Raw genomic sequence first — 26,772 nt, 5'->3', positions numbered from 1 at the left:
AAACTACACACAAACTGTCATTACAAATCACTGTCATCCGAACTATTTTTCCGTTTAAAGAAGGTACCAATGTGCTTCGATAATTGAAATACCGTACTTACTCGAATATAACTCGCCCTCGCATATAACTCACACCCCTGATTTTACTTTTCGAAAAAAGAAATTAAAAAGTTTTGCTTATACCTCGCAAATGAAAAAAAACTGAAACATGCTCAGAGCGGGGGATAGTAACTTGCTCCCGTGGTGAACAACACACCCTCCCCAATAGCCACTATATTGCAGAGGCAAAAAAAGCAAGTACTTTTATTATGTCAGTGAATAAGGTACCAGCAGTCTGTGTAATATATTTCTCAACAAATAGTGCAATTAGAGAACTGGGATAAAAACGACACTAATTAATGAATCACATGTCCTTTCATACAGAAACTATGCTGTATAGACTCAAGCAAAACCATATGTTGCACCAGCGAAAACAGTATCTAACAAAAAACTATTGTTATTATTATCAATAAACAATGTCATTCTGCCGCTATTTTTTTTTTTTTAAGTATCCATTTTATTTCAATAATTTTTACTTATTCAATTTTAATTTGTTTTGCTTGGATAATTAAAATATACAGATTTATTTAAAGTAAAGAGCCAATAGGCTTCATTTTGGCGATGTAAATCATTATTTAAATTAAGGGGATATTAAATCCCAAATTGTTATAAAACCGAATAAGAAACTCAAAGATTGGAATCAAAGAGTTTCATGCCGAATATAGTAACTATAAACATATCGGCGACTACAAGCGTAAGCTAAAGCACGTAGTTCAAATACGTAGTACAAACTAGGGCAACTCGTTGCAAAGGTGGAGAAAGTTCTGATCGCTATTCTTAGTATTTTCCATAATGTAAAACCCATCTCCTAGGAGATGTATGATGTTATACATTATGGTGGGAGGTCACTACCCAGACGGGTTTCGATCTTTATTGAGATCTCATTTGTACTAGTTTGTACTACGTACTTGAACTACGTGCATTAGCTTACGCTAGTAGTCGCCGATAATACGTTTATAGTTACTATATTCGGCATGAGACTCTTTGATTCCAATCTTTGAGTTTCTTAATCAGTTTTAAAACAATGTGGGATTTAATATCCCCTTAATTTAAATAATGTTTTACATCACCGAAATGAAGCCTATTGGCTCTTTACTTTAAATAATTTATGGGTGGACCTTTTTGACAACTCGTGTAGCAGAGTATATAGGTTCTTTTTACTATACCCTTGGTATCATACTTTGGTCTGCTACTCACTGATGAGATCTCAATAAAGATTGAAACCGGTCTGGGTAGTGACCTCCCACCATAATGTATACCATCATACATCTCCTAGGAGATGGATTTTACATTACGGAAAATACTAAGAATAGCCATCAGAACTTTCTCCACCTTTGCAACGAGTTGCCATAGTTTGTACTACATACTTGAACTACATGCTTTAGCTTACGCTAGTATTTGTCGATACATTTATAGTTACTATATTCGGCATGAAACTGTTTGATTCCGATCTTTGAGTTTCTTATTCAGTTATAAAACAATGTGGGATTTAATATCCCCTTAATTTAAATAATATACAGATTTATTTGGTTAATTTAAAGTCTGCCTGTGGACCACCTATCCCATCGTCACGGACCCAGGTTGAGAAACACTGCTATAGGGTACTCTCACCTTATGTGACCCCTAATTCATAAGTAGTATAGAAATAGAAGACATGACACAACATAAATAAAAAAATGAATTTTAATTAGGAAAAGTATTTTGGAAATTTTTTTAGTGTTTTTTAACTGTTTCTTTTGGGGAGGCCAGGGCCCATAGGCACCCCTCTGTGGGTGCACCACTGTACTGTGACAAACTGTTTTTGTGCCCTAAAGATGGTGGATATAATACCAGCGAAATATCTGAAAATAAGCTAAATAAATATTATTTTCTTATTAATCTTGTGTTGTGAATCTGTACCATAAAACAAAATGACTTGGAGTAAAATTGTTGGAAGAAAGTTAGTTATTCCAGGTAACCCTCGTATAACATGGTACTTATACAACACGGTTTCGATAAAAACACAGTCTGCAAATTGTAGTAACCCTTAACTTTTCACATGTTTTTTACCATGCGACTTGAAAATCAAATTTTATCTTAGTTAAATTTGCATCTGTCCGTATCGCACATGTAGTTATAAGTACGAATTTATGTAAGGGGAAATACCTTTTAGTACGATGTATGCCAATTGTTTACCGTATAAAGTGTTTATTGTTGAAAATTGTCTTTGTTTTCTGCCAGGAAAGCACATTAAAATCATATGTGTGTTAATCTCAAGCTGAGCACTTTATTTTCTGGTTAGTTACATACATAATTAATATGTAATTCTTTTTCCTTGAGGTATGGAGTAATTACTTCGAAAAATTGCTAAATGAAACATGCAGTGATAGCACAGTGGTAAAAAACATTCAACAGGCATACAGTCAGGAATACATATCCATACTTGAAGTAGAAAAAGCTATCCAAGGCTTGAAATGTGAAAGGCAGCAGGAGTAGATGATATTCGACCAGAAATGCTGAAGTATGGTGGTATAAAAGTCTTACAGTGGCTGCACTGCATAGTTCGGAAGTCCTGGACAGAGGGACGAATTCCCGATGATTGGAATAGAGCTCTCATAGTACCCATATATAAAAATGGAAATAAAACTGAATGTGAGAATTACAGAGGTATTTCCCTACTGAGTGTTCCTGAAGTTCAGGCTCCTCTGTTCTCCAAGAGTGAGATCATGACAACAGGTGCTCGCCCATCATTAACTGTGAGCCCCTTAAGAAAACGAACCTTCAACATCAAGCGAGAACATATGCTGATGTGGCCTGCTCCAAACAGATAGTACAATCCCAGAACCTGAATGATCCACACTCAAATCTATCAGCTATTATCACCTCTTCTCTAGCAAACATGCTGCAGGATTTCAGCAACTCATATCCATCCTTAAGTGTCACAAAAAGATTCTTACACCAAACCCGATCCATATTGTCAGCACTCTCTGATGCATAGGAAAAAAATCGCCCTAAGCTGTCTTAGGATTATTGGTTGGAATGCCAACGGTATAAAAAATAAACTGTTAGAAATCATAGATACAAACCAGATATATTGCTAATCAATGAAACGCACCTGAGGCCTGCTGACACCCTGAAAATCAGAGGGTATCAGATTTACAGAAACGACAGACTTGGGTATAGAGGTGGAGGTACAGCCACCCTTATCAAAAACTATATCAATCATCATTCAATTACCAACCCTACTACCACCAACCTTGAAATCACAGGAATTAATGTCCTCACAAACTCAATTGGAAACCTTAAAATTTTTTCTGCGTACAACCCTCCATTAAAGACATTATTGACCTCAGATCTGGATGCCATCCTTGGAGTAAAAGGACCGGTCATCATTGCTGGAGACCTCAATGCAAAACATCCTGCTTGGAACAGTAAATCTACCAATAAAAATGGTCGCATCCTTTCTAGCTACACAGGATCAAACTATGCTGTTGTGGCTGGACCTACTGAACCAACTCATCTCAGTACATCTGACACTGCTGACGTCCTGGATATAGCCATCCTGCAAGACATTAAACTACAGTTCAGCCTTATATCACTAAACGAGCTGTCAGATGTGAAGAAGATGTGAACGAAATGTGAAGCATATTGCTTCACCCTTAAAGACATAAATGTCAATTGTCTTGACAAGTAACAGGCTGATTTGGAGGAAAATTGTAGATAGGAAGTTAGTAATGATGTAAATTTTTCATGTAGTACTATCATATCCTGTACACCCCTTGAGGGTACATGGCAGGAATTTGATGATGATGATGATGATGATGCTTTTTTATGTAAAAAAAAATATTTTTATAGCAATAGCCACAAACTGCAACAAATGCAAAAAACCAACATTGAAAAGAAAGTTTATTTCTCTCGAAGAAAAAATTAAAATCTTGGATCGGTTGAAAACTAGAGAAAAACCAAGAGCTGTTGCAAGGACTTTGAATTTAAACAAATCAACAATTCCAACAAACAAAATGAATATAAAATCTGAGAAAGTGTTTATTGCTGGATCAGTGGTGCATTGATCCAGCAATAAGTGCAAAGTGATAAGTGCAAAGCATATTGCTTGCGTACGCAATATTCTAATGGGAAAAATGGAGAAATCTCTAACGATATGGATAGAAGATTGCACTCAAAAGAAAATTCCTTGGGATGGAAATCTTATTAAACAAAAAGCTCTCACAGTTCATAAATATTTATGATGCAGACCAGGTGATCAATGTGGATGAATCGTGTTATATTGGAAAAAAATTCAAAAACGCACCTATATTTCAAAAAATGAAAGATTAGCTCCCGGATTCAAAGTTTCGAAAGATAGAATTACTCTACTGTTTTGTAGAGTAATGCATCGGGTAATTACATGACAAAACCAGGGTTTATTGACTGATCCTCAAATCCTTGTGCTATGAAAGATTAAAATATGCACTTTATTTTATTTTACCTAAAACATTTTATGCATTATGTGCAATGAAGTTTATGTGAAATTTGTAATTTTTATAATTTTATACTATGCATTTGTTTCATAATTTATATTTTTTCATAACTTACATGAATTACTTGAATTAAATAAAAATATATTTTTGTTGGATATGTCATTGTTGTTTATATAATTTAAAAAAAAACACAATTTCAGAACATAATCCTACCTTTTCTATGTGATCTGAGTCTCGCATAATGCGATTTATATGCCGCAGCATTTCTATGGAACCTAACATCCGCATTATACGAGGGTTACCTGTATTGTTAGTAGCAATATTGCATATATATTCATGGAGTAAGAAGATTCATTGCACAGATCCATGATTCACACAATAGCTATCACACCACTCCTTAAATTCATTCACTGATGAAGAACTCTTTGACACGTGCCCATCACCCACCCACCCTCTAATCCAAATCACCAGATTCATATCCATCCTCATTTGCTCCGATTCATGCAACAGAGTTCTTTGTGGTATCCTTTCAAATGCTTTTGCATGGTCCAGCAATATCACCAAGCAGCTCTATTCCTCATCCAACTCCAACATTACTTTGTTATAAACAAGTAAGCAAATTTCTAAGGCAAGGCCTATCCTTCACAAAACCAAGTTGTCCTTGACAGTGTATCATTTTCCTATTAATTAGTCCTGAATTCTGTCTTTCATCAATTTCTCCAATACCTTAACAATCTCTCCTGAAAAGCTGATTGACCTCATCATCATCATCATCATCATCTTCCTTATACCCTCTTTTTACCTTGCGGTGTCGAGGGTCCATTGATCATCGGACCTCACTCCGTTTACAGGATAAAATGGTCAGCCTTATGCCCCGGTGTATCCTATGGCCTGTAGTGTTGAGTTCTCAAGGCCAGTTTGCCTGCTTTGCGGGATGAAAACCCCCAGAATAAACTGGGGAAAAAACCCTGCAGTCCACGCCCAAGACTGGCTAACTTGGCTATGGCTGAGGAAGATCCTTCAGCTCCTCACATCACCGACAGGAATCGAACCTAGGACACTCCTTCCCCAGGCATATGGTTGCGAAGCGCATAGCCACTAGCCGCACGGGCTGATTGACCTATAATTGGTTACTTCCATCTTGGAGTCCCCTTTAACCAGTGGGATTATTTTTCCATCTTTCCACTCTATTGATTCGTTCTAGGTACTAAGTCTTAAAATAAAAATTTGGCCAGAAGAGCTGAATAAACTCTTGCACATGCTTGTAATATATCTGCCAGTATGCCATCTAATCCAATGTTTTTGTGTTGAGGTCCTGCAATATTTTAAGCACCTCCATTTCTTCAACCTCTATTTGCCAATCAGTGATGATACCTGCCCCCAAATCTATTAAAATGAAAGCCATCCACCTTGTATAAATCCTTCCTTTCATCAAACTCACTCCACATATCCACAAATTCCACACCATTCTTCCTATACAATCTCTTCCCTGACTTATTTGCAGTCATAGCTCTCTCAATCTCAGCTAACCTCTACCCCCCCCCCCCTTCCATATTAGGCACCTGTTCGTGCTTTAGGAACTCCCAATGATGGTACTGGCCCTTTTAATTCTTCCTCTATTTGTTTGCTTTCATCAAACTCACTCCACATATCCACAAATTCCACACCATTCTTCCTATACAATCTCTTCCCTGACTTATTTGCAGTCATAGCTCTCTCATCATCAAACTCACTCCACATATCCACAAATTCCACACCATTCTTCCTATACAATCTCTTCCCTGACTTATTTGCAGTCATAGCTCTCTCAATCTCAGCTAACCTCTATCACCCCCCCCCTTCCATATTAGGCACCTGTTCTTGGTTTAGGAACTCCCAATGATGGTACTGGCCCTTTTAATTCTTCCTCTATTTGTTTGCTTTTCTGCATGTATTCTATTCCGTATTTCTCCTGAGTATTTTTTGTTATCATACCTTTGAGACTACCATCACTGGGATCCGATGCTTTAATACCGTGTTTGCCATGCAATGAAACCTGTGGACATACAAAAAGGGGGTATCACGGTAAACTCGCACTGCTTTGGCCTCTGCTTCAGCAAGACAGGCAGTCTCCTGAATGCTGAGGCCAAAATCATTTGGCTTTGCTTGCAAGCTTTAAGGGTGTTGAAGTAGGTCTTCCCCATGGTCTGTGTGACAGGGCCCAAGACTTTCTGTGGAGCTCATATAGCATCCAAGGTGACCCTGGTGTTCCACTCTCGGCACAGTCGTTGCTTGACAGATAGTGGGCATCAGTGTGTGTGTGTGGCTTCATAGAGAGTGGGGGGAACTCTGGTGCTGAACAAAAATCTTCTCAAGCATGAATCCTACATCCTCAATTGTTTCAGATTCCTTAACAAAGTCCCAACTATCGGTGAAAAGTTGAAAAGCCAGTAGGGAAAATCTCACCATTGTTCATTCAAAAGGGTCAAGGACTGACAAGTTCTTCTGAAACAGTTAAGAAACTGTGTTCTGGAGATGTATTCATAAAACCAACATGGCAAAAACATTCTGAAAAACTTCTAGTGCTGTATCAATGGGTGGAATGCCAATAACTGTTACATCCCATAACACACTCATTTCCTGTAAAATGGGATCTCCTTGATGTTCCCGATGAGGAGATAGGTTCAGAACGGAAAGATCATGGGATAACAGGTATGAGATGCATTGTGATCCACAGATATCATCAACTGGTTTCAACCAGAAACATCACTTTACCTTTGATACTCCTAAACATCTAACATCTGTTAAAGAAAGGTATGTCCTTCTATAAATGGAAAAAGATAGTGATCCATCAGAAATGCAGGTGACTAAAGTGTCAAGAAATGGTACACTTATTAGATTCTCTTTCTACTGTGAAGTGGAATTGGGGGGTGTTGGCTATTTAGGTAAGTGATAAACGCATCCAAATGGTCTTGACCATGGGACCAAATGAAAAACACATCATCAACATAGAGCAACCACACTAAGAGCTTGTATGTAGCTGTGGTAAGTACTTTGTTTACAGAGTGTTCCATGTAAAAGTTTGCTAAAGGGAGGGGAGAGGGGGATCCCATAGCAGTATCATTAATATGTTTCTAGATTATTCCACCCCATGTATGTAAAGTAACCTGCATACACAGCAAATTTGAATAATTCAAAATATCAGGGGGAATTTAGACTTGATCAAATCAAGAGTGTCTATTAGTGGTACATTGGTAATTAAAGAGGTGACATAAGTTTATAAGTGAGATTATCTATGCTATCGACTATAGGGGATAGGCAGATATTAGATTTATGGATTTTTGATAATCCATAAATGTGGGGCAGTTTAACATGAATCGTTTTTTTATTTCTTTGATGCCGATCCTCGTAACTATCATTGTAAAGTCCTGAAACCATCTTTGTTATCCGCCTTTGTACCCTTTCCACAGTTAATTTATCCCCTTCAAATCCTGGGGACCAAATCTGAGAACAATAGTCCAAGTGTGGTCTGATCAGGATCTTATACAATGGAATGATAACTCTTCTATTTCTGCAAGTCAGCATCCTTCTCATTATTGCAGCAATCCTCTGTGTTACCTTCACCACCTTTGCAATATGTCCCCTAAATTTCAGGTTTCTATCATTCATCAACCCCAGATCCCTTCTCTCCCCTACTTCCTCCAGTATAACTCCTCCCATAGAGTATGCAGTGTCCCATCGATGTTTCCCAAACCTCAAGACCTTACATTTTGCTGCATTAAACTGAAACCCCTATTTATTTGTCGATCTATCTAACGTATTCAAATCCTCTTGCAGGGCTGCCGCATCTGCACTATTACTAATAATTCTTCCCAGCTTCACATCATCTGCAAACAACTGAATATCCCCTTGCAATCCACTGACAATGTCATTGATATAAAGGTTATACAATATAGGTTCCAGTACTGAGCCCTGTGGGACCCCACTTGTAACCCTCTGCTTCCTTGAAACTGCCCCACCATACACAACTCTCTGATACCTATCGGACAGCCAATCCTGAATCCAGTTGACCAATCTGACATCCAGACCCATGTGCTGCAACTTAAATATCAGCTTATCATGTGGCACCCTGTCAAATGCCTTTGCTAAGTCTAAGAAAATGGCAGCATATGCCTTTCCCTCATCTAATGTTCTTGTAACTTTATTATAAAAGGCTAGCATATTGCTAAAACGAGCGCCCTTTCACAAATCCATGTTGACTCTCACAGATAACATTACCCTCATCTGCCCAATGCTGTATATGGTCCCTCACTACTTTCTCCAAGATCTTATTAACTACTGATGACACACAAACTTGCCTATAATTAGACACTTCCCGTCTGCTACTGCCCTTATGCAGTGGCACTATCTTACCTTCCTTCCATTCCATGGGCACCATTTAGAAGTTGTTTCAGATCTGAAAGATGATTTTTTGAGTCAGCCATGGTTACGAAGAATTCTCTGAAATAACGAATATTGTTGCATTAATTTGCCCAAAATTTGGGAGACTTATCTTAAGAGCAACTCCCACATAGCTGTATTTTTTTTTTTTTTTTTTACAACATTAGAGGGCACCAAAATAGGACTTGAATCTTTTGTCCAGTACAATTGTATTGTTTCACTCACTCACTGTCGTGTTGTGCTCTGATGATGCTGATTTGAAACTCAACTAAATATGAGTAAGTTAATAAAACATCTTTTTACGAAACACCGTGGTACAGTTGGCCCTGATGGCATCATTATGAGATGATAAAACACCTCCCATCATCTTCTGTGGATTTCCTTCTCTTAATGTGCATCAGAATATTTACAGAGGAAAAGTTTCTGGACTCTTGGCATAAGTCAATTATCATAGCTATCCAAAAGCCAGGCTAGAATCCAGCCTAGGCCAACAATTATCATTCTGTTGTTCTGAGTAGTTGTCTTTATAAGGTCTTGGAAAATAAATAGGTAAGCACAATGCATATTTGGTACTTAGAAAGCAATTTCTTTCCAACACACTTGTAGCTTTTGTAGACAGCGATCTACTTTGGACCATTTGTTCTGTTTAGAAACATGTATGATTGAAACACTTGAAACAGAAACACATGGTTTTAGTGTTCTTTGACAAGGAAAGAACCTATGACACTATGGAGATATGGCATTAAGAAACCTGTTTTATCTTAGTGCAAAAAAAAAAGTATTGGATATCCTATTCACTCTATCCTCCATGGAATTAGGTGCTGATCAATGTTCCTTTCTTCACATTTATCACTCACTTATATGTTGAAAGCCTAATTATGGGTCCCAAATTTACTGGTTCTTTTCACACATCACCCATTCAAAGCCTTTATGTTGAGTCAGATGAATCCCTTCTATCACTTAGTTGAAAACATTTGTCTCTTAATCATGCCCTAAAAATAAAGTCCCTTTCGCATTATCCAACATGGACTGGACTCTTTTCTCTACATAGGGAGGTCCTGTTTCACAAATACCAGACTGTCACTCATCCTTTTATTATATGCATTAAAGAGGCTATAAAAGAGGTCTTCCCCATGGTTCTGTGTGACAGGGCCCAAGACTTTCTGTGGAGCTCATATAGCATCCAAGGTGACCCTGATGTTACACTCCTGGCACAGTCATTACTTGACAGATAGTGGACATCAGTGTGCGTGTGGCTTCATAGAGAGTGGGGGAACTCTGGTGCTGAACAAAAATCTTCTCAAGCATGAATCCTACATCCCCAATGTTTCAGATTCTCTAACAAAGTCCCTGTAATAAAAGCTATCATATGCGTGTAGAGGTCACTCCAAACAAAACAGCATTCTTCCTTGCACCTCATCCTACACCCTCTCACTTTGTCAACTACAGATGTTTCATACATCTTCATCTGTCTACTTTCAATTGTTCAGTGCACACAGACCAGCCCACTTTAATTTCTTGCACATCTATACTGATGGTTCAAGATCAAAGATATTTGTTGGCTGTGATGCTGTTTCGTAACATAACAATTCTCAACCAGATTCCACTCGATTGCAGTAACTATACAGTAGAGTTGCATGCCATTCAGCTTGGACTTGTACATATCAAAGAAAATTCATATGAAAAGAATATAATTTATACAGACTCTTTGAGTTCTTTACTGGGTCTCTTCTCCAGTGTCTAATCCACATCCATTGCTTGGTGAGGTGCTTCAACTCTAGTACTAAATAAAGATCCTTCATTTTGATGTTTGGTTGTGTTGGATTCCCAGCTACATCAGAATTAATAGAAAGGCATCATAGATTCAGCCTGATAGATCAGCGTGATTCTTTTACAACATACTGTTTAATAATCCCTTATACCAACTACACATAAGTTATAATTGCCTCCTGACAATACTCCTGGCAGGAATCACTGACAAACGAATTGCATAAGATTAACAAGTTCACTGCCACACTCCTCAGGCATAGTTTGTTCCCGCATGCCGAGCACTTTCACATCTTCAAGGTCACTACGAGTAATCTCGTAGCCGGCTTATCAGACAGAATTTTGTTTCATAGGCGAACTACGAGTAATCTTGTATCACTTCCACCTATATATTACTTGCACTGACGACAGTGTTTATTGCGTCTAGTCTAGTTTTAGTTTCTAGGCTCTAAGAACCTTCAATTTCACCATGGCCAATAAAAGAAAACTTACTGATATAGAAGTAGAAGCTTATGCTAATATGAGCGATGATGTATTTCATGAAATATTTGGTTCCGATTCCGAAGATGATCCTACAGACGACTCTAGTGGTGACTCAGATGATGAAGAAACTTCTGAAGATGAAGTTAGCATTCAGCCAAATACATCAACATCTACTTATTGGGAAAATTCAGAACAAGAGCCCCCACAATTTGTCTTTGTTGAAACTGCAGGTTTTAAAATTGACACTGGAAATTTCAGTATCAAAAGGTTAGTTAAACTTTTCTGAAGATTTTCTCACAATTTTAGTAGAACAAACCAATTTATATGCTTTACAAAATATTGAGCAAAGCCAAGCGCAGATCAAAAAAATGTCAAAGAATTTCAAACTGGAAAGCAACAGACAGCAACAGAATTATTTCACATTCAGGTATGTGAAGTAATTTCATTTCACATTCCTGAAATGAAATTATTTCTTGGACTTTTGCTTCATATGGGTCCTTGTAATTTATCATCTATTGAGCATTATTGGAGTACAAATCAACTTTGCAATTTGCCATTTTGGTGCTCTAAAATAAGCCGAAATTGATTTCAAATTTTATTGCATCATTTGCATTTAATTCCTAAGCAGTTAATGATAAATTGCACAAATGAACACCAGTCCTAGATCATTTTAGCAAAAATGGGTCACGCGTATGATATTGTATTCCACTTTATGGAAGAATATTTAGACAGTGGTTATGTATTGCATATGGACAATTTTTATAATTCTGTAGCTCTGACGGAATTGCTTACCAACAGAAAAACGTATGTGTGTGGAACGCTGAGAAATAATAGAAAAAACAATCCACCAGGTCTTATTCAGAAGAAACTAAAGACAGGGGAATTTGTTTGTCAAAGAAGAGGTCCTGTTGTAGTCAGCAAATGGAAAGATAAGAGAGAAGTTCTTTCCATTTCAAATATGCACAAATTTGAAATGGTTGAAGCGCAAAATCAGAATGGTAAATTTCAATTAAAACCAAATATCGTTAGAGATTATAATTTGGGTATGTCAGGCACCGATTTTTTTGATCAAATGCTTTCTTACTATTCCACCTTACGAAAGACAATTAGATGGCCAAAGAAATTGGCAGTATGCATTTTTGAGGTATACATTGAAAATGCATATAAAATTTATAACATTATTACTTGAAATGCAATGACTGCGTTAAAATTTAGAGATCAATTTATCTGTTTTTGTTGGAATGGATGAGCTTACAGCATCAGAGAATATCAGGAGGAATCGGGATTTTCATTATTTGGAAATTTTACCACCAACAGAAAAAAGAATCGCCCGACAAAGCCATACTGTGTGTACACGAAACAAACAACAATGCAAAACACGTTATTATTGTTCTGTTTGCCAGGAAAAACCACCATTGTGCGTGGAAAATTGTTTTAAAATGTACCATTCTTAAGACTATTACACTTTTTTTATATATAATCTTTGTCAAGTAGCTTTATTTTAGCCTACTAATTTTGAACATAATGTACCATTCTTAATTTGAATAAATTGTTTTTTTATTTTATTGATTTGTTTTAATTTTATTGATTGGTTTTTATTTTTATTGGTTTTATTAGTTTTAAATTGATTTACAAATTATGTGTTATACTACGGATTAACTCGCGCTTGCCATAGGAGGTTGGTAATCGACATATGAACATATTTGTAGTTGGCTTCTAGGCACATATGTAATATACCATATTTTAGTTGAAATTTTTTCCCTTCCACCAAGCCCCCAGACGTGCTCTCCACTTTATTCAGAATCCAAGGGTCCAAATTAAGGTAATTATACTAAGGGTTAACTCGTGTTTGGCATAGGAGTTCGGTAAATCGACATACGAGTATACTCATAGTTGGCTTGTGAAGCTCATGTACCAACTACAAGTATACTCGTAGTTGACAGCGAACGTGTTAAGCTTGAAAATAAGAACTAGCAGGTCCAGTCAACCTGGAAACAGAAGAGAGGAATTTGTTCTTGCTATGCTATGCATAGGTCTCATTCATCTCACTCCTATCTGCCAAAATGTATAACACCCACTATTAGTCATACTCTCGTGGAGCGCAAGTGTTTGACACATGAGAGAAATGACATTTTTAATTATTGGGCTCACCCTATACACTCAAGCAGATGTTATCGACTCAGACAGACTGTATGTTGTTTTTATAGTTTTACAAAACATTAATTTATTCAAAGACATTTGCTTTTAAATTTGTTTATATGTAGGTGCCATGTTGTAGATACTATACCTTATGTGAAGAACTCCACATAAGTATTCCCTGTTTTCCATTAATATCTGATTTTTTTTTTTTTTCATTTACTACTGCTTCATTTGCACTCATACTGATAATAATATAATATCGATATACTCATATAATAGCAGCACCGACAGTCACATTATCATGCGTGTGTCTTTCATCTCACCATTATCATTCTTCTTGCTCTCTTCAACTTCTGCCATTCATTTATAAAACATTTAAGACAAACAGATTCTTTGGTTTCTTTCTTCTCCCTTAAATCTCTTGTTCTGCAAAGTACATACATTTTGCATATGCTGCAGCAAACAAAATTATGCTTGTTGAAATCACCCACCATTGTTTTGTGCATAGGTTTCATGGCTCACAATACTGGGTAATATAAAACAGAAATAAAACTTTTGAAAATTACAAATTTAAGCACACTACCCTTGCAATTAATCAAACACTTATAAATGTAACACTACAAAAAGAATTGCTAAATACATTTATAAAGCCATCCCTGAAAGTTATGAAAGGAAACTGTGAGCAAGAGGGTGAGGAGAGGTTTCTTTGCATGGAGGGTGATTGAACCATGGAATCCATTGCCTGATGGAGTGGTGAGAGCGAGAACGGTCGATGAATTCAAGGAATGGTATGATAGACTTTGTGTTTCTTAGGAAGGACCTCCCATGATGAGTCTTTTGACTCCATGGAGGCTTGAATAATAATAATAATAATAATAATAATAACGAGCGTATCTTTCAGCAGTGAAAAAAAAAATGCATAACATCTGCCCTCTTGTGAGAAGTCAGTATTATGTAGTAATTTTGGCCTCTCTTAAGACCTCAGTAATGACTTCTTGGCCCCAATGATGATGAGAAATTTCCATGTAGTCATACTACCATAACTTGTACTTTCCCTGAGTAAATATTAGGAATTTGGCAATGATGACAAAATGCAATGTTATTTTTTTATTGATTCTAACTATAACTGAATTGCCAGACTTAATCTTTTCACATTTAATTTTCTGAGTTCAGAAATATTTATTTTCATCAATAATCAGCTGAATCACAGTTATCTGGTGAGCAGCCAGCGATTACAGCTTTTGGTTATGTATTATTTTCTTGTAGAATTTTTCAGTCCTATAGTGGTGATGCTCAGTCTGGAATCGGAATTGCTGGCATTAGTATTAGTATGCCTCCAATGGTTGATCTTACATATAAGCAGACTGGTAATGGAGATGCTGCTGGTAAGTTTACTGTCTGTTAGTTAATCCTTTCTGTTTTCTTGAATTAAAATCAGTTAATGTAATATTTACTAAAAATAGGATAATGCATAAAATTTTTTTACCTACTTGGTATATCCATTATTATTTCATTCGAATGTCATTGAACAGAGTAATAATTAAACAGGGTTACCAGGTTTAGAGGTGCAGGAGGAGAGTGTGTTCCGATACTGAGTACTCTTGATGTCAGTAAAGCTGTCGGACTGGATGGTATTTCACCACAGGTTTTGAGAGAATGTGCTAAAAGGCTGACAGCTCTGTTGAGCTAGCTCTTCAATAAAAGTCTGGCTGTGGGAGAGGTACCCAAGGAATGGAAGGAAGGTAAGATAGTGCCACTGTACAAAGGCACTAGCAGACTGGAAGTGTCTAATTATAGCCCAGTTTGTGTGTCATCAGTAGTAGTTAAGGTCTTGGAAAAGTTAGTGAGGGACTATATACAGCATTGGGCAGATGAGAGTAATGTTAATCGTGAGAGTCAACATGGATTTATCAAGTGGCGCTCTTGCTTTAGTAATATGATTGCCTTTTATAATTAAGTGACAAGAGCTGTTGATGAGGGAAAGGCATATTCTTCCATTTTTTTTTGATTTTGCAAAGGCATTTCTCAGAGTGCTACATGATAAACTGATATTTAAGTTGCAGCACATGGGTTTAGATGTCGGGTTAGTCATCTGGATTCAGGATTGGCTGTCTGATAGGTATCAGAGAGTTGTATATTTTGGGGCAATATCAAGGAGGTGGAAGGTTACAAGTGGGATCCCAAAGGGCTCAGTACTGGTACCTGTGTTGTTTAAACTTTATATCAATGACATTGTCAATGGATTATAGGGGGATATTCAGTGCTTGCAGATTATGTGAAGCTGAGAAGGGTAATTCATAACAGTGCAGATGTGGCAGCCCTGCAAGAGGATTTAAATAAACTAGACAGATGGGAAAATGAATGGGGATGTCGGTTCAAAATATAAAGTCTTGATGTTTGGGATACATCGATGGGTGGCTGCATACTCGATTGGAGGAGCTGTAGTGGAGGAAATAGGGGGAGAAGAGATTTGGGGTAGATGATTGATAGAAAACTGAAATTCAGGAAACATGTGGCAAAGGTGGTGAAGGTAGGTAATCCAGAGGATTGCTGCAATATGGAGAAGGACGCTGACCTGCAGAGATAAGAGTTATCGCTTCATTCTATAAGACCCTGATCAGACCACACTTAGACTGTTGTTCTCAAATTCAGTCCACAGGATTTGAAGGGGATAAATTAACTGTGGAAAGGATAGAGAGGCAGATAACAAAGATGGTTTCAGGACTGTACGATGTTAGTTATGAGGATTGGCTATGTGGGAATGTGGACTGCAGAGCTTGGTAGATAGAAGAAGGAGATTTGATACGATTTAGACTTTTAAACTGCTGGGAGGTAGTTACAGGGTTGACACTGGGGAGTTCTTTCTCTTGGTGGAACAGTGGGAAGGCAATGAGAAGGGGGCCATCCCTGGAAGTTACTAAAGGAAGCTGTGTGCAAGAGGGTGAGGAGTGATTTCTTTACATGGAGGGTGGTTGAACCATGGAATGGCACTGAGGAGTGCCATTCCATGGCACATGACAATGGGGAGTTCTTTCTCTTGGTGGAACAGCGGGAAGGCAATGACAAGGGGCCATCCCTGAACCTTACTAAAGGAAGCTGTGTGCAAGAGGGTGAGGAGTGATTTCTTTGCATGGAGGGTGGTTGAACCATGGAATGCATTGCATGATAGAGCGGTGAGATTAAGAATGGTCAATGAGTTCAAGGGGTGGTATGATAGACTTTGTGTTTCCTAGGAAGGATCTTCCACGATGAATCTTTTGACTCCAAGGAGGCCTGGATAATAATAATAATAAATAGTAGGCAAAAATGTTTGTGCTTTGAAATTTCAGAGATAGCCAAGGATGTTGCATACTTTTGAGATAGATTTCTGTTATATTCCATTACAAAAAAAACCCAACAAAACAAACCATTAACTCTGCCGAGATTATTACTATTATTATTTAGTCCTCCAAGGAGTCAATAGACTCATCGCGTGGAGGTCCTTCCTAGGAAGCACAAGTCTATCAAGACTCAATGTGGGAGGTCCCTCCTCGGAAACACAAAGTTATCATACCACTCCTTAAACTCATTGACTGTTCTCACTCTCACTACTCTATTAGGCAATGCATTCCATGGTTCAACCACCCTCCATGCAAAGAAACCACTCCTCACCCTCTTGCACACAGTTTCCTTTCGTAACTTCCAGGGATGGCCCCTTGTCATCACTCCTTCCTGCTGTTCAGCCGTATATATAACTTTTAATCTTTTGTTAATATTTATGTTCAAGTATTTTACTAGTCTAGAAGTTAGTCCATTGCATGTTTCATTTACGTTTTTTTTTTGTTTGTTTTTTGTTTTTTATGTAGAATTTTTCTTGTAGTAGAGATGCACAATCTAGAACTGCAATTGCTTATATTAGTATACAGCCAATGAATAATTGGTCTCCTCTTTAAAATCTCTTCAAAACAACATTTAAGTTAATGACATATTTATCCAGAAACACATTCACAGAGAACATGTTTTATGAGGAATTTTAATTCCATGCTTTCTGAAATTCTTGTAATTTAGTTAACTCCTGCCTTTCTATAAAGCCATAAATAAATATTTCAGTGCATAATGCATTGGCTACTACTATGTGTAATCATGGTGTATTATCCCATCTTTCTTTCTTTTCTTTCTTTCTTTTTTTTTTTTTTTGCTCCTTTCCAAAATGAACTTTTAGAAATCTCACATAATTGTAATTACTTGTTACATTGGTTTTCTTACAGTATTATAATGTTATGTGTACATATCATAAATTCTCTTCAAAATTAAGTTTTTAGTTATACTACAAAACATTTTTTGAAAATTTATTTGTTTCTATTTTATAATGGTAATAATAAGGGTCCAACTGAAATTTCCATTTTAAGGTATGATGGCAACATCAAAGAAATCAGATATTTAAATAGTCAGTCTGTTTACTTTGATAAAGTATTCCTTGCGAATCTACATGGAAATAATAAACATATAGTTTATTTTATTATAGTAGTCTTCTCATATTGAGTACTCACTATACTAATTCAGTGGTGTCATTACATAAGCTTCCCTTTGGATGTCAACAATGCACATGAGTCATGGTTATGAGTTTTAAAATGGTTATTGGAATCATGACTGGTAGCACAGAAAGAGCTGTGGAGAGTGAAGCATGGAAAAATAAACTATCAAGTTGAATTCTGATTTCAGAAGTGTTTTTTCATATAGTTATTTATCTACTCTTCAAGGAAAGGCAGAGAAATTAATGTTAAATGAAACAGTGTATTAAGCCTTTATATATATCAGTTAAGAGTGCTATGTGCACAAAATAATTGGCAGCAAGAGCCATAACCTAGAATGGGATTTTTGTTTTGAAATCACTTAGGTAGCTTTTGAACCAGATGATTTAACTAATGTTGTAATAGCAATAATTATTATGTGATGCCTCAACTCCACACAACTTACTATCTGCACCCTATATTTACAATAGCACTATGAAACATATGGATACATGCCATCTACTATCCACCAATAGTGTTTGTCTGTAAATTGTATGGGGGTCTCTTGCCAGCTTCCCTGTATGCAGGAAGAGAAAAAACATTCTTACCTCCATGTGAGATTGACTAAGTCATCTTCATTTAAAAATGTTCACATAGAGAATCCTCTTATCAATTTGAGAATGAAACTCATCTCTTTTCCATTCAAATTGTGTAATGTCCCATTGTTCTTCCATTTGCTCCCCAAAGCCATTTTTGGTTTTCATATTTTGCTTCAGCTTTCAAAATGATTAGTGTCACAGCCTTCCAAAGCCTCCACTCTTACAGGACATAGGTCGTCACTTATCATAAGCAGTACTCCACCACCACACTTTCCATTCCTATCCTGCCGAAAAATGCTGTACCCAGCAACTTCTATTACTGTTATTATATCCTCTTCTGTCAACCACGTCTCAGTGATTCCAATAATCTTAGGCAAGGCTGATGCTATCAGCACCACCAATTCCTCTCCTTTATTCCGGATATTCCTGGTATTAGTATAAAGCATAAAAATGTCATTGTTTCTGTACCCAGCATTATCCCCTCTAGATTCCACTGGGCTCAGCATTACCTGATGTCGTCCCACTTCTCCAAAGTACCCATTCCCACAAGAGTCCACCCCTGCTACTATCCACACTGGGACACACTGACTCGTTCAGAACAGCAATCTCTCCAGATGCCTACGTCCTTCCTCATTCAAATGCAGGTGGTCTCTCGCATACAAGAGCCCTCATACCTGCACAATTCACAATTAATGACATGCTAGTAAGAATTAAGGAAGTCGAAATCTAGTGGTATTTTTCTTCAAGGCAGGAGGGAGCAGTGACGTTTTGTGAGGATTGCTGTTCCAGAGAAAGAAGCAGAAAGAATGAAAAAGTAAGTACAGAAGGAGGTTTGGTGGATTTTATGTTAATAGAAAAAGGATGTTGAGCAACCTGGTTCATTTTTTAACTGGTTTAGTGGAAATCGGAAGAATGACTTGAACCACTCTCTTAGACAAATAGGTGGAGCACTGACCATTTGTCTGTGACATTGGTGTGTCATTCAGTGAGTCCCTGATTAGCCAGACTGTCCCCCTCTGAACATCATCAAAACTTTTAGGGCATTCCTTAGTACACCATTTTGAGGTTAGTGAGATTTAAAATTTCCACAGTTACTAGCTGAGTGATGAAAAGTTGCACCTTTTCATCACCCATTTAAAAGAGGATGCCTAGTTTTTGACGGATGAGAGAACAATTGATGTGTGCCAGGAAAGTCAAATAGTAAATAATAATCTCAAAAGAAATACGCTGAAGGATAAGAACAAATGAATTTAGATCTTTATCAAGCAAAAAACCCAGGACAGTGCTTTAGTTACATAGAAGTTGACTAAGTTACCTTCAGCACATAATAGAATGTCAAGCATATATGTGATGAAAGTGCTGTTTATTATAGATGATCTTGAAGATTGGAATGTTTGAGAATTGTGAGCTTTATTACATAACTAGGAGGACTGTAATATACTATCATCAGCAAAATTATGGACTGGGTCATTAGTTACTGAGAGAAACTTATTTATTTATAATATAACAAGGGAAGGAGATAGAACTGTGAAGAGAGAAAGGATGTCCAATGATGAATCAGAGAGAAAACGTTCTACACTGTTAAAAATAGTGGGAGAGAAGTAGACCAAAGGATGCCAATTTGATCTGCAGGCCTTAGTTCCAGACCTGATCAGCTATTCTAGAAATGTTATGAACAGAGTAAAAATTTCTCTAAACCTTTCCATTGCATTTATCCAGAATTTGGTGACATTTGCTCATCATTAAACACCTCATACTATGATAGCAGTATGCGATAAGTTAATATAGTCTTTCTGCATAGCAAGTTGTATTGTGTGGCATAGCATGTGGCACCAATGTGAAGCAAAACAGTGGTGTCTAAGGCATCATTGTTTAAAGAATTCAACGAAAGGAACTTCGTACTGTGCAATGTCTGTCAGATGTATGCATTACCAAAGACAAATGAAATTTGGTTTGAAAAGGATTGTGATGGGAAAATGTGCAGAAAATCCTATGAAAGCGAGGGTCAAAAGTGCAGGTCAGGTCGTGAGATTTAAGCTGAGGACAGAACAGAGAATACACGTGAAAATGTTTGTGATGGTTTAACAGCATATAAGATTGAAACAGGACTTAAAAGTCAAACGATTGTGAGAGAGAGAGAGAGATGTAAAGAATGAGGAGATGCCGTAATGAGGGCGATAGCTCAGTTATGTGAAATGATACACAAAAATGTGGGAGATGCAATGAATACAGAAACATGTGGCAAGTTGATCAGCTGATATCAGAAAGAAAGAAGTCCAAGAAAAATAGAAATGAATGCTTGACAGATGTCCTTAATGTGTGAGCACAAGCCTGCAATATGTTATTTTAGTCCTGAGTTTGGCAGCAATATTTGGAGAGCCGTCTATTAAAGGAGAGGGTTCTGTCTAGAGTTATCTCATTTAGTGGCACTCTTAAGATGTCACGTGCTATGCTATTGTTCAAATGGAAACAGCATGTTTCAATCTTGGTAATGCTTGGAATAAGATGTCACTTCTCAAAGAAGTCGTTTAGCTCCTCTAGGTCACTAATTAGTGTATGCTCTATAGTACAGAAGTTCTGAAGTTGGGATGGAATGCATAGATCATCAGCATATATGGGAATTTTCAAGATGTTGTCCTTGGATGGTCAAAAATATACAAATTGAATAGAAGAGGGGCCAGAACTGACCCTTGTGGAAGTCTATTGTTAAGTGTTCTTGGCTTGCTCCTATTAGACAGAATAGCATTGATCAGATGGGTCTCTTTTTTTTTTTTTTACATTTCAGTATTTTAAGGAGCTTATATATCATTCTGTTCCTCCATACGGTGTCATATGTGGCTGTCAAGTCTATGAAGACTTCATCAGTTTTAAGGCTTTTTTGAAACCAGCTTCTATATGAGTTGTTAGGGCCAAAACGTTGGCCCTAACAACTCATATATACAGGATCACAGGCCCAGGCACAACTGTGATCTTCACAGGTGCACCTTGACCTGAATTTGGCCTGTTCATGAGGGAGAGTGTCGATATCATTATTATTGGAAGTTTATTTTTCACTTGGTTAGAATATAATAAATTTAGTTTAATCCTTTATCCAAGTGTGAGCAAACAAAGTTTGTGCCTGAAAGTATCTTCAGGACTGGGGTAAGGTGGTGCAACACCAGGACGACACCTTGCAAAGGTGGAGCAAGCTACTATCACTCCTATCTTAGTATCTCACATAATGCAAAACACATCTCCTTGCGGGCCAAAACGTTGGTCCTAACAACTCATATATACAGGATCACAGGCCCAGGCATAACTGTGATCTTCGCAGGTGCACCTTGACCTGAATCTGGCCTGTTCATGAGGGAGAGTGTCGATATCATTATTATTGGAAGTTTATTTTTCACTTGGTTAGAATATAATAAATTTAGTTTAATCCTTTATCCAAGTGTGAGCAAACAAAGTTTGCGCCTGAAAGTATCTTCAGGACTAGGGTAAGGTGGTGCAACACCAGGGCGACACCTTGCAAAGGTGGAGCAAGCTACTATCACTCCTATCTTAGTATCTCACATAATGCAAAACACATCTCCTTGTGGATATGTCTAATGTTATGCATTAAGGAAAGGGCCACTTCCCAGACTAGTTTCAACCTTTATTGAGGTCTCTTCAGCGGGAGCCAGGGCAACTCTTATAGGTAGAGATGACCTTGCTAATGCTTCTGGCTCCCACTGAAGAGACCTCAATAAAGGTCGAAACTAGTGTGGGTAGTGGCCCTTTCCTTAATGCATAACATTAAACATATCCACAAGGAGATGTGTTTTGCATTATGTGAGATACTAAGATAGGAGTGATAGTAGCTTGCTCCACCTTTGCAAGGAGTCGCCCTGGTGTTGCACCTCCTTACCCCAGTCTTGAAGATACTTTCAGGTGCAAACTTTGTTTGCTCACACTTGGATAAAGGATTAAACTAAATTTATTATATCATTATTATTATTATTATTATTATTAGACATCTCCAGGGAGTCCAAAGACTCATCGAGGGAGAGTGTGCCAACAGCATCAAACAATTGATCCCCATCCAACTAATAACCACGCTCAAACTTGCTTAATTTTTGCATGAGCCATTAGTAGCAGAGGCTCTACCAATTGACCAACCTTTGCTGGCATTGTGAAAAGACAAATTAATTGTTGACAGTCAGAGAAAGAGTATTTTTAGTTATTTTTAAATTTCTGGAATGTTTCTATAGTTTTCTATAGTTAAATTTGTATCACCAGTAAGAATTTAAATGTTAGATTTATGAAGAGTAACAGAAATATTATTTACTTTATAACTGTATGGGGGGATGTGACTTTTTTTGTCAGATTTTTTAGCAAGATAAAATATAACCAATGTGCAGGAATATATGCATTATTTTGTTTATAGTAAATCTTTAATTTTTTTTTTATCACTTGAGTTTCATCCCTTTTAATTTACAGCATACTGAAGTCATTGCCATCATGGGTGGGAATCTGAAATATCTTAACTACCCAGTAAAAAAAAAACAATAATGACAATAAAAATGAATCATACATTTTCACAAATGACTATTACATAATAGGTTGAATAGAGAGAGAGGGGTGAGGAATTAATCTTTAGTCCATTTTTTCATCAAATACTGTGTTACTAAAAATTCATAATAAATTATTATTTTATTATTATTATTAAGATATGCCTCCAGGGAATCTGCATGTCAGTTGTTGTGATTAAAGTGTTGGAGAGCTGGTGAGAACCAAGATCCAGAATTGGGTTGATAACAGTGATATTATCTTTGATGGACAGCATGGATTTGCTAAAGAGAGATCATGTTTCAGTAATCTATTACTTATCACAATAAGGTAACAGCTTCATTGGACAAAGGAGATGGATACACAGTGGTATACTTAGATTTAGCAAAGGCTTTTAATAGACTACTACATGATAAGTTGATAGTCAAACTAGAGCAGATGCAGTTGGATATTAGACTAGTGCATTGGATTAGAGATTGCCTATATGTTAGGTATCAGCAAGTTGTGATTGGTGAAGAATATCCCAGAAGAGGAAAGTCACTAGTGGTGTATGTCTCAGATTTCAATTTGCATATTCTGTGCAAATTGAAATTTGCATAGAATATACAAATGAGGTTGTTACACTTCTGGAGATTGAGGTCAGGTATTTGGGACTTATAAGTGTCCTCTGAACTTCGTAACTGAAGTTCAGAGGCCACATTGCAAAAATTGCCAAACCAGCTCAGCAGATTGCTTTGATTCTTAAAAATTCATTGACTAGTGGGAATGAAGAAGTCTGTTCTATTTTATAATGCCTTTGATATGTCCACCTTTGAATTACTTTGCTCGGATTTGGTCAGCTGGGTTTCTTGAGGAGATGGTGGAGATTTAGAGAATTTAGAAGTGACAAGATGGTTTCAGGTATGTAGGTATGTGGAATATATGATAAATTGAACATTTATAGATTACAAAACTTGGTTTATAGATAAAATAAAGGGGATATGATAGAAACATATAAGCTGCTAAAAGAATTTTATAGAATTGATGTAGGGACTTTTTCTGAATATGACTAGAGGAGAAAGAACTAGAGGTCATCATTGGAACTTGAGTTAAACTGTAGTTAGTTGGTTTAGATTTTTTGCTACAAGGGTGATTATTGGATTGAACCAGATTCTCTGAAGTGATTGCCAGTGCTTTTCTCTAGTGACTCAATTTAGAAAGGATGGTTGTTGAAAAGTAGGTAATGTGTAAATAATGGTAGTTAGGGCCTCCCACAACGTCTTACGATGCACTTTGGTATGATTGATAATTTATGAATTACAGTTAGTGTGAGCCTCCTGTATTGAGTCCTAGACTCCATGGGACTATACAGTTAACAACAACAGTAATATGTATTAAAGGCAAGGGGCCACTACCCAGACCGGTTTTGACCTTTATTGAGGTCTCATCAGTGGGAGCCAGGGTTAGGAATACCAAGATTTAAGTAATACAGAGATTATAACAACAATAATATTTAAGATTTTGGTTTGCTGCATGTGAAAGTTAAATTTACCTTTGAAACTAAAAAAAAGTTTCAAAAATGATTAACAGTTTAGAATTAAGAAGAATTAAGAAGATTAATTCTTGGCATGAGAGGTGTCTCAGTAATGTTCTTAAAAACTTGAAGACTCTCTCTTTGCATGAAATACTTTCAGAACTGCTTAATTTTTAAGCACAACATTCTCTTCTCACTTTCTAGCAGATTGTGGATATGTATTATCTGCTATTTTTTTAATGGTGTTTGGTACTAACTGATGATATTTTAGGTTAATTTCTTCTATATATGTGTTTTGTGCAATGAACAAGAATTTACTTAAGAAAATAGTCACTTTCAGTTTGGGGTTTCATCGCATTGCTAAGACAGTGTTTGACTTCATAGGGATTCTCCTTTTTTCATATATATTTATATCATTCCCACATATATTTTATCAGTCTCAATTAGCAGTTAATTATTATTATTATTATTATTCAGGCCTCCATGGAGTCAAAACACTCGTCGTGGGAGGTTCTTTCTAAGAAACACAAGTCTATCAAGACTCATTGAGGGCGGTCCCTCCTAGGAAACACAAAGCCTATCATACTACTCCTTAAGCTCATTGACCATTCTCGATCTCACCACTCTATCACGCAATGCATTCCATGGTTCAAACCCCCCCCCCTCCATGCAAAGAAACCACTCCTCACCCTCTTTCTCACAGTTTCTTTTCATAACTTCCAGGGATGGCCCCTTGTCATGACTCCTTCCCACTGTTCAACTAAGTGAAAGAACTCTCTAGTGTCAACCCTGTAACCACCTCTCAACAGTTTAAAAGTCTCTATCATATCGCTTCTCCTTCTTCTATCCACCAAACCCTGCATTCCACACTCTCTCAGCCGATCCTCATAACTAACATTGTACAGTCCTGACACCATCTTTGTTATCCGCCTTTGTACCCTTTCCACAGTTAATTTATCCCCTTCAAATCCTGGGGACCAGATCTGAGAACTAGTCTAAGTGTGGTCTGATCAGAGTCTTATACAACGGAATGATAACCATTTTATCTCTGCAGGTCAGTGTCCTTCTCATTATTGCAGCAATCCTCTGTGTTACCTTCACCACCTTTGCAACATGTCCCTTAAATTTCAGTTCTCTATCAATCATTAATCCCAGATCAAATCCAGACCCATGTGCTGCAACTTGAATATCAGCTTATCATGTGGCACCCTGTCAAATGCCTTTGCAATGTCTAGGAAAATGGCAGTATATGCCTTTCCCTCATCTAATGCTCTTGTAACTTTATCATTAAAGGCTAGCATATTGCTAAAACAAGAGCGCCCCTTCACAAATCCATGTTGACTCTCACTGATAACATTACCCTCATCTGCCCAATGCTGTATATGGTCCCTCACTATGTGACACACAATATTAGACACTTCCAGTCTGCTACTGCCGTTATGCAATGGCACTATCTTACCTTCCTTCCATTCCATGGGCAGCTTTCCTGCAGCCAGACTTTCATTATAAACCCAGGTCAAAGGCACTGTCAGTTCCTTAGCACATTCTCTCAAAACTCATGGTGAAATACCATCCAGTCCCACAGCTTTACCTAAATCCAGAGTACTCAGTATGTGGAACACAGTCTCCTCCTGCACCTCTAAACCTCGAACCTGCCCTGTCCCTCTAGTATAGTATTCAAATTTACTCCTCCAGGATTGAAATACTCCAATAAATTGTTCATTGAACAATTCCACTATGTCCTCTGTATCAGTCACTCCATTCCCATTTTTATCCCACAATGTCATTCTTCCACAGTCATTTCTCCTCCTACTGGCCACATAGCTAAAACATTCTCTAGGATTTTCCTTGGATCTAATGGCCAATCTTTTCTCATATTCCAGTTTCGCCTTCCTTACCATACCAGTCACTCTTCTGGCCTGTATCTTATATTCTTCATGCATCTTCTCTTCACCTGTCTCCTTATATCTCTTCCATAGCCTCTTTTTCGCATGTAGCTCCTGTTTAATATTGTTTGTTATCCACTTTGCTCTATGTTGTTGTCCTCTTCTTCACTCGTGGAATACAGCTTACCATTGCTGGTAACAAATATTCCTTCACAATTTTCCAAGCACTAATGATACTCCAGCCTTCTAATTTCTCCCGCCATGAAACTTCCCCAAGTTGACGTCTAAGACTATTATAATCACCTGCTTTATAATTCCACATACATTCCCTTCTCTTTGATACTCCTACATGTCTATTCATTTTCCAAGTCAAAATCATATGGTCACTCTCTC

At 37.3% G+C, this 26,772-nt stretch overlaps 1 protein-coding gene across 10 annotated transcripts in view; it reads left to right on the top strand.

Annotated features, from left to right (window-relative positions):
- LOC150104358 (intermembrane lipid transfer protein VPS13A-like) overlaps positions 1 to 26,772 on the top strand; it is a 2,072,875-nt gene that overhangs the window by 1,137,166 nt on the left and 908,937 nt on the right. For all 10 annotated transcript variants that reach the window (XM_090396324.1, XM_090396319.1, XM_090396320.1 and 7 more), the window contains one exon: positions 14,631 to 14,749. In XM_090396324.1, coding sequence (XP_090252450.1) covers positions 14,631 to 14,749 — 119 coding nt within the window. The remainder of the gene's footprint in view (positions 1 to 14,630; positions 14,750 to 26,772) is intronic.

The sequence above is a fragment of the Typopeltis vanoorti genome, chromosome 8, assembly GCF_054136105.1.
Source record: "Typopeltis vanoorti isolate ZY-2024b chromosome 8, IOZ_Tvanoo_1.0, whole genome shotgun sequence".
NCBI lineage: Eukaryota > Metazoa > Arthropoda > Arachnida > Uropygi > Thelyphonidae > Typopeltis > Typopeltis vanoorti.
This window is presented reverse-complemented; position numbering and strand designations above follow the sequence as displayed.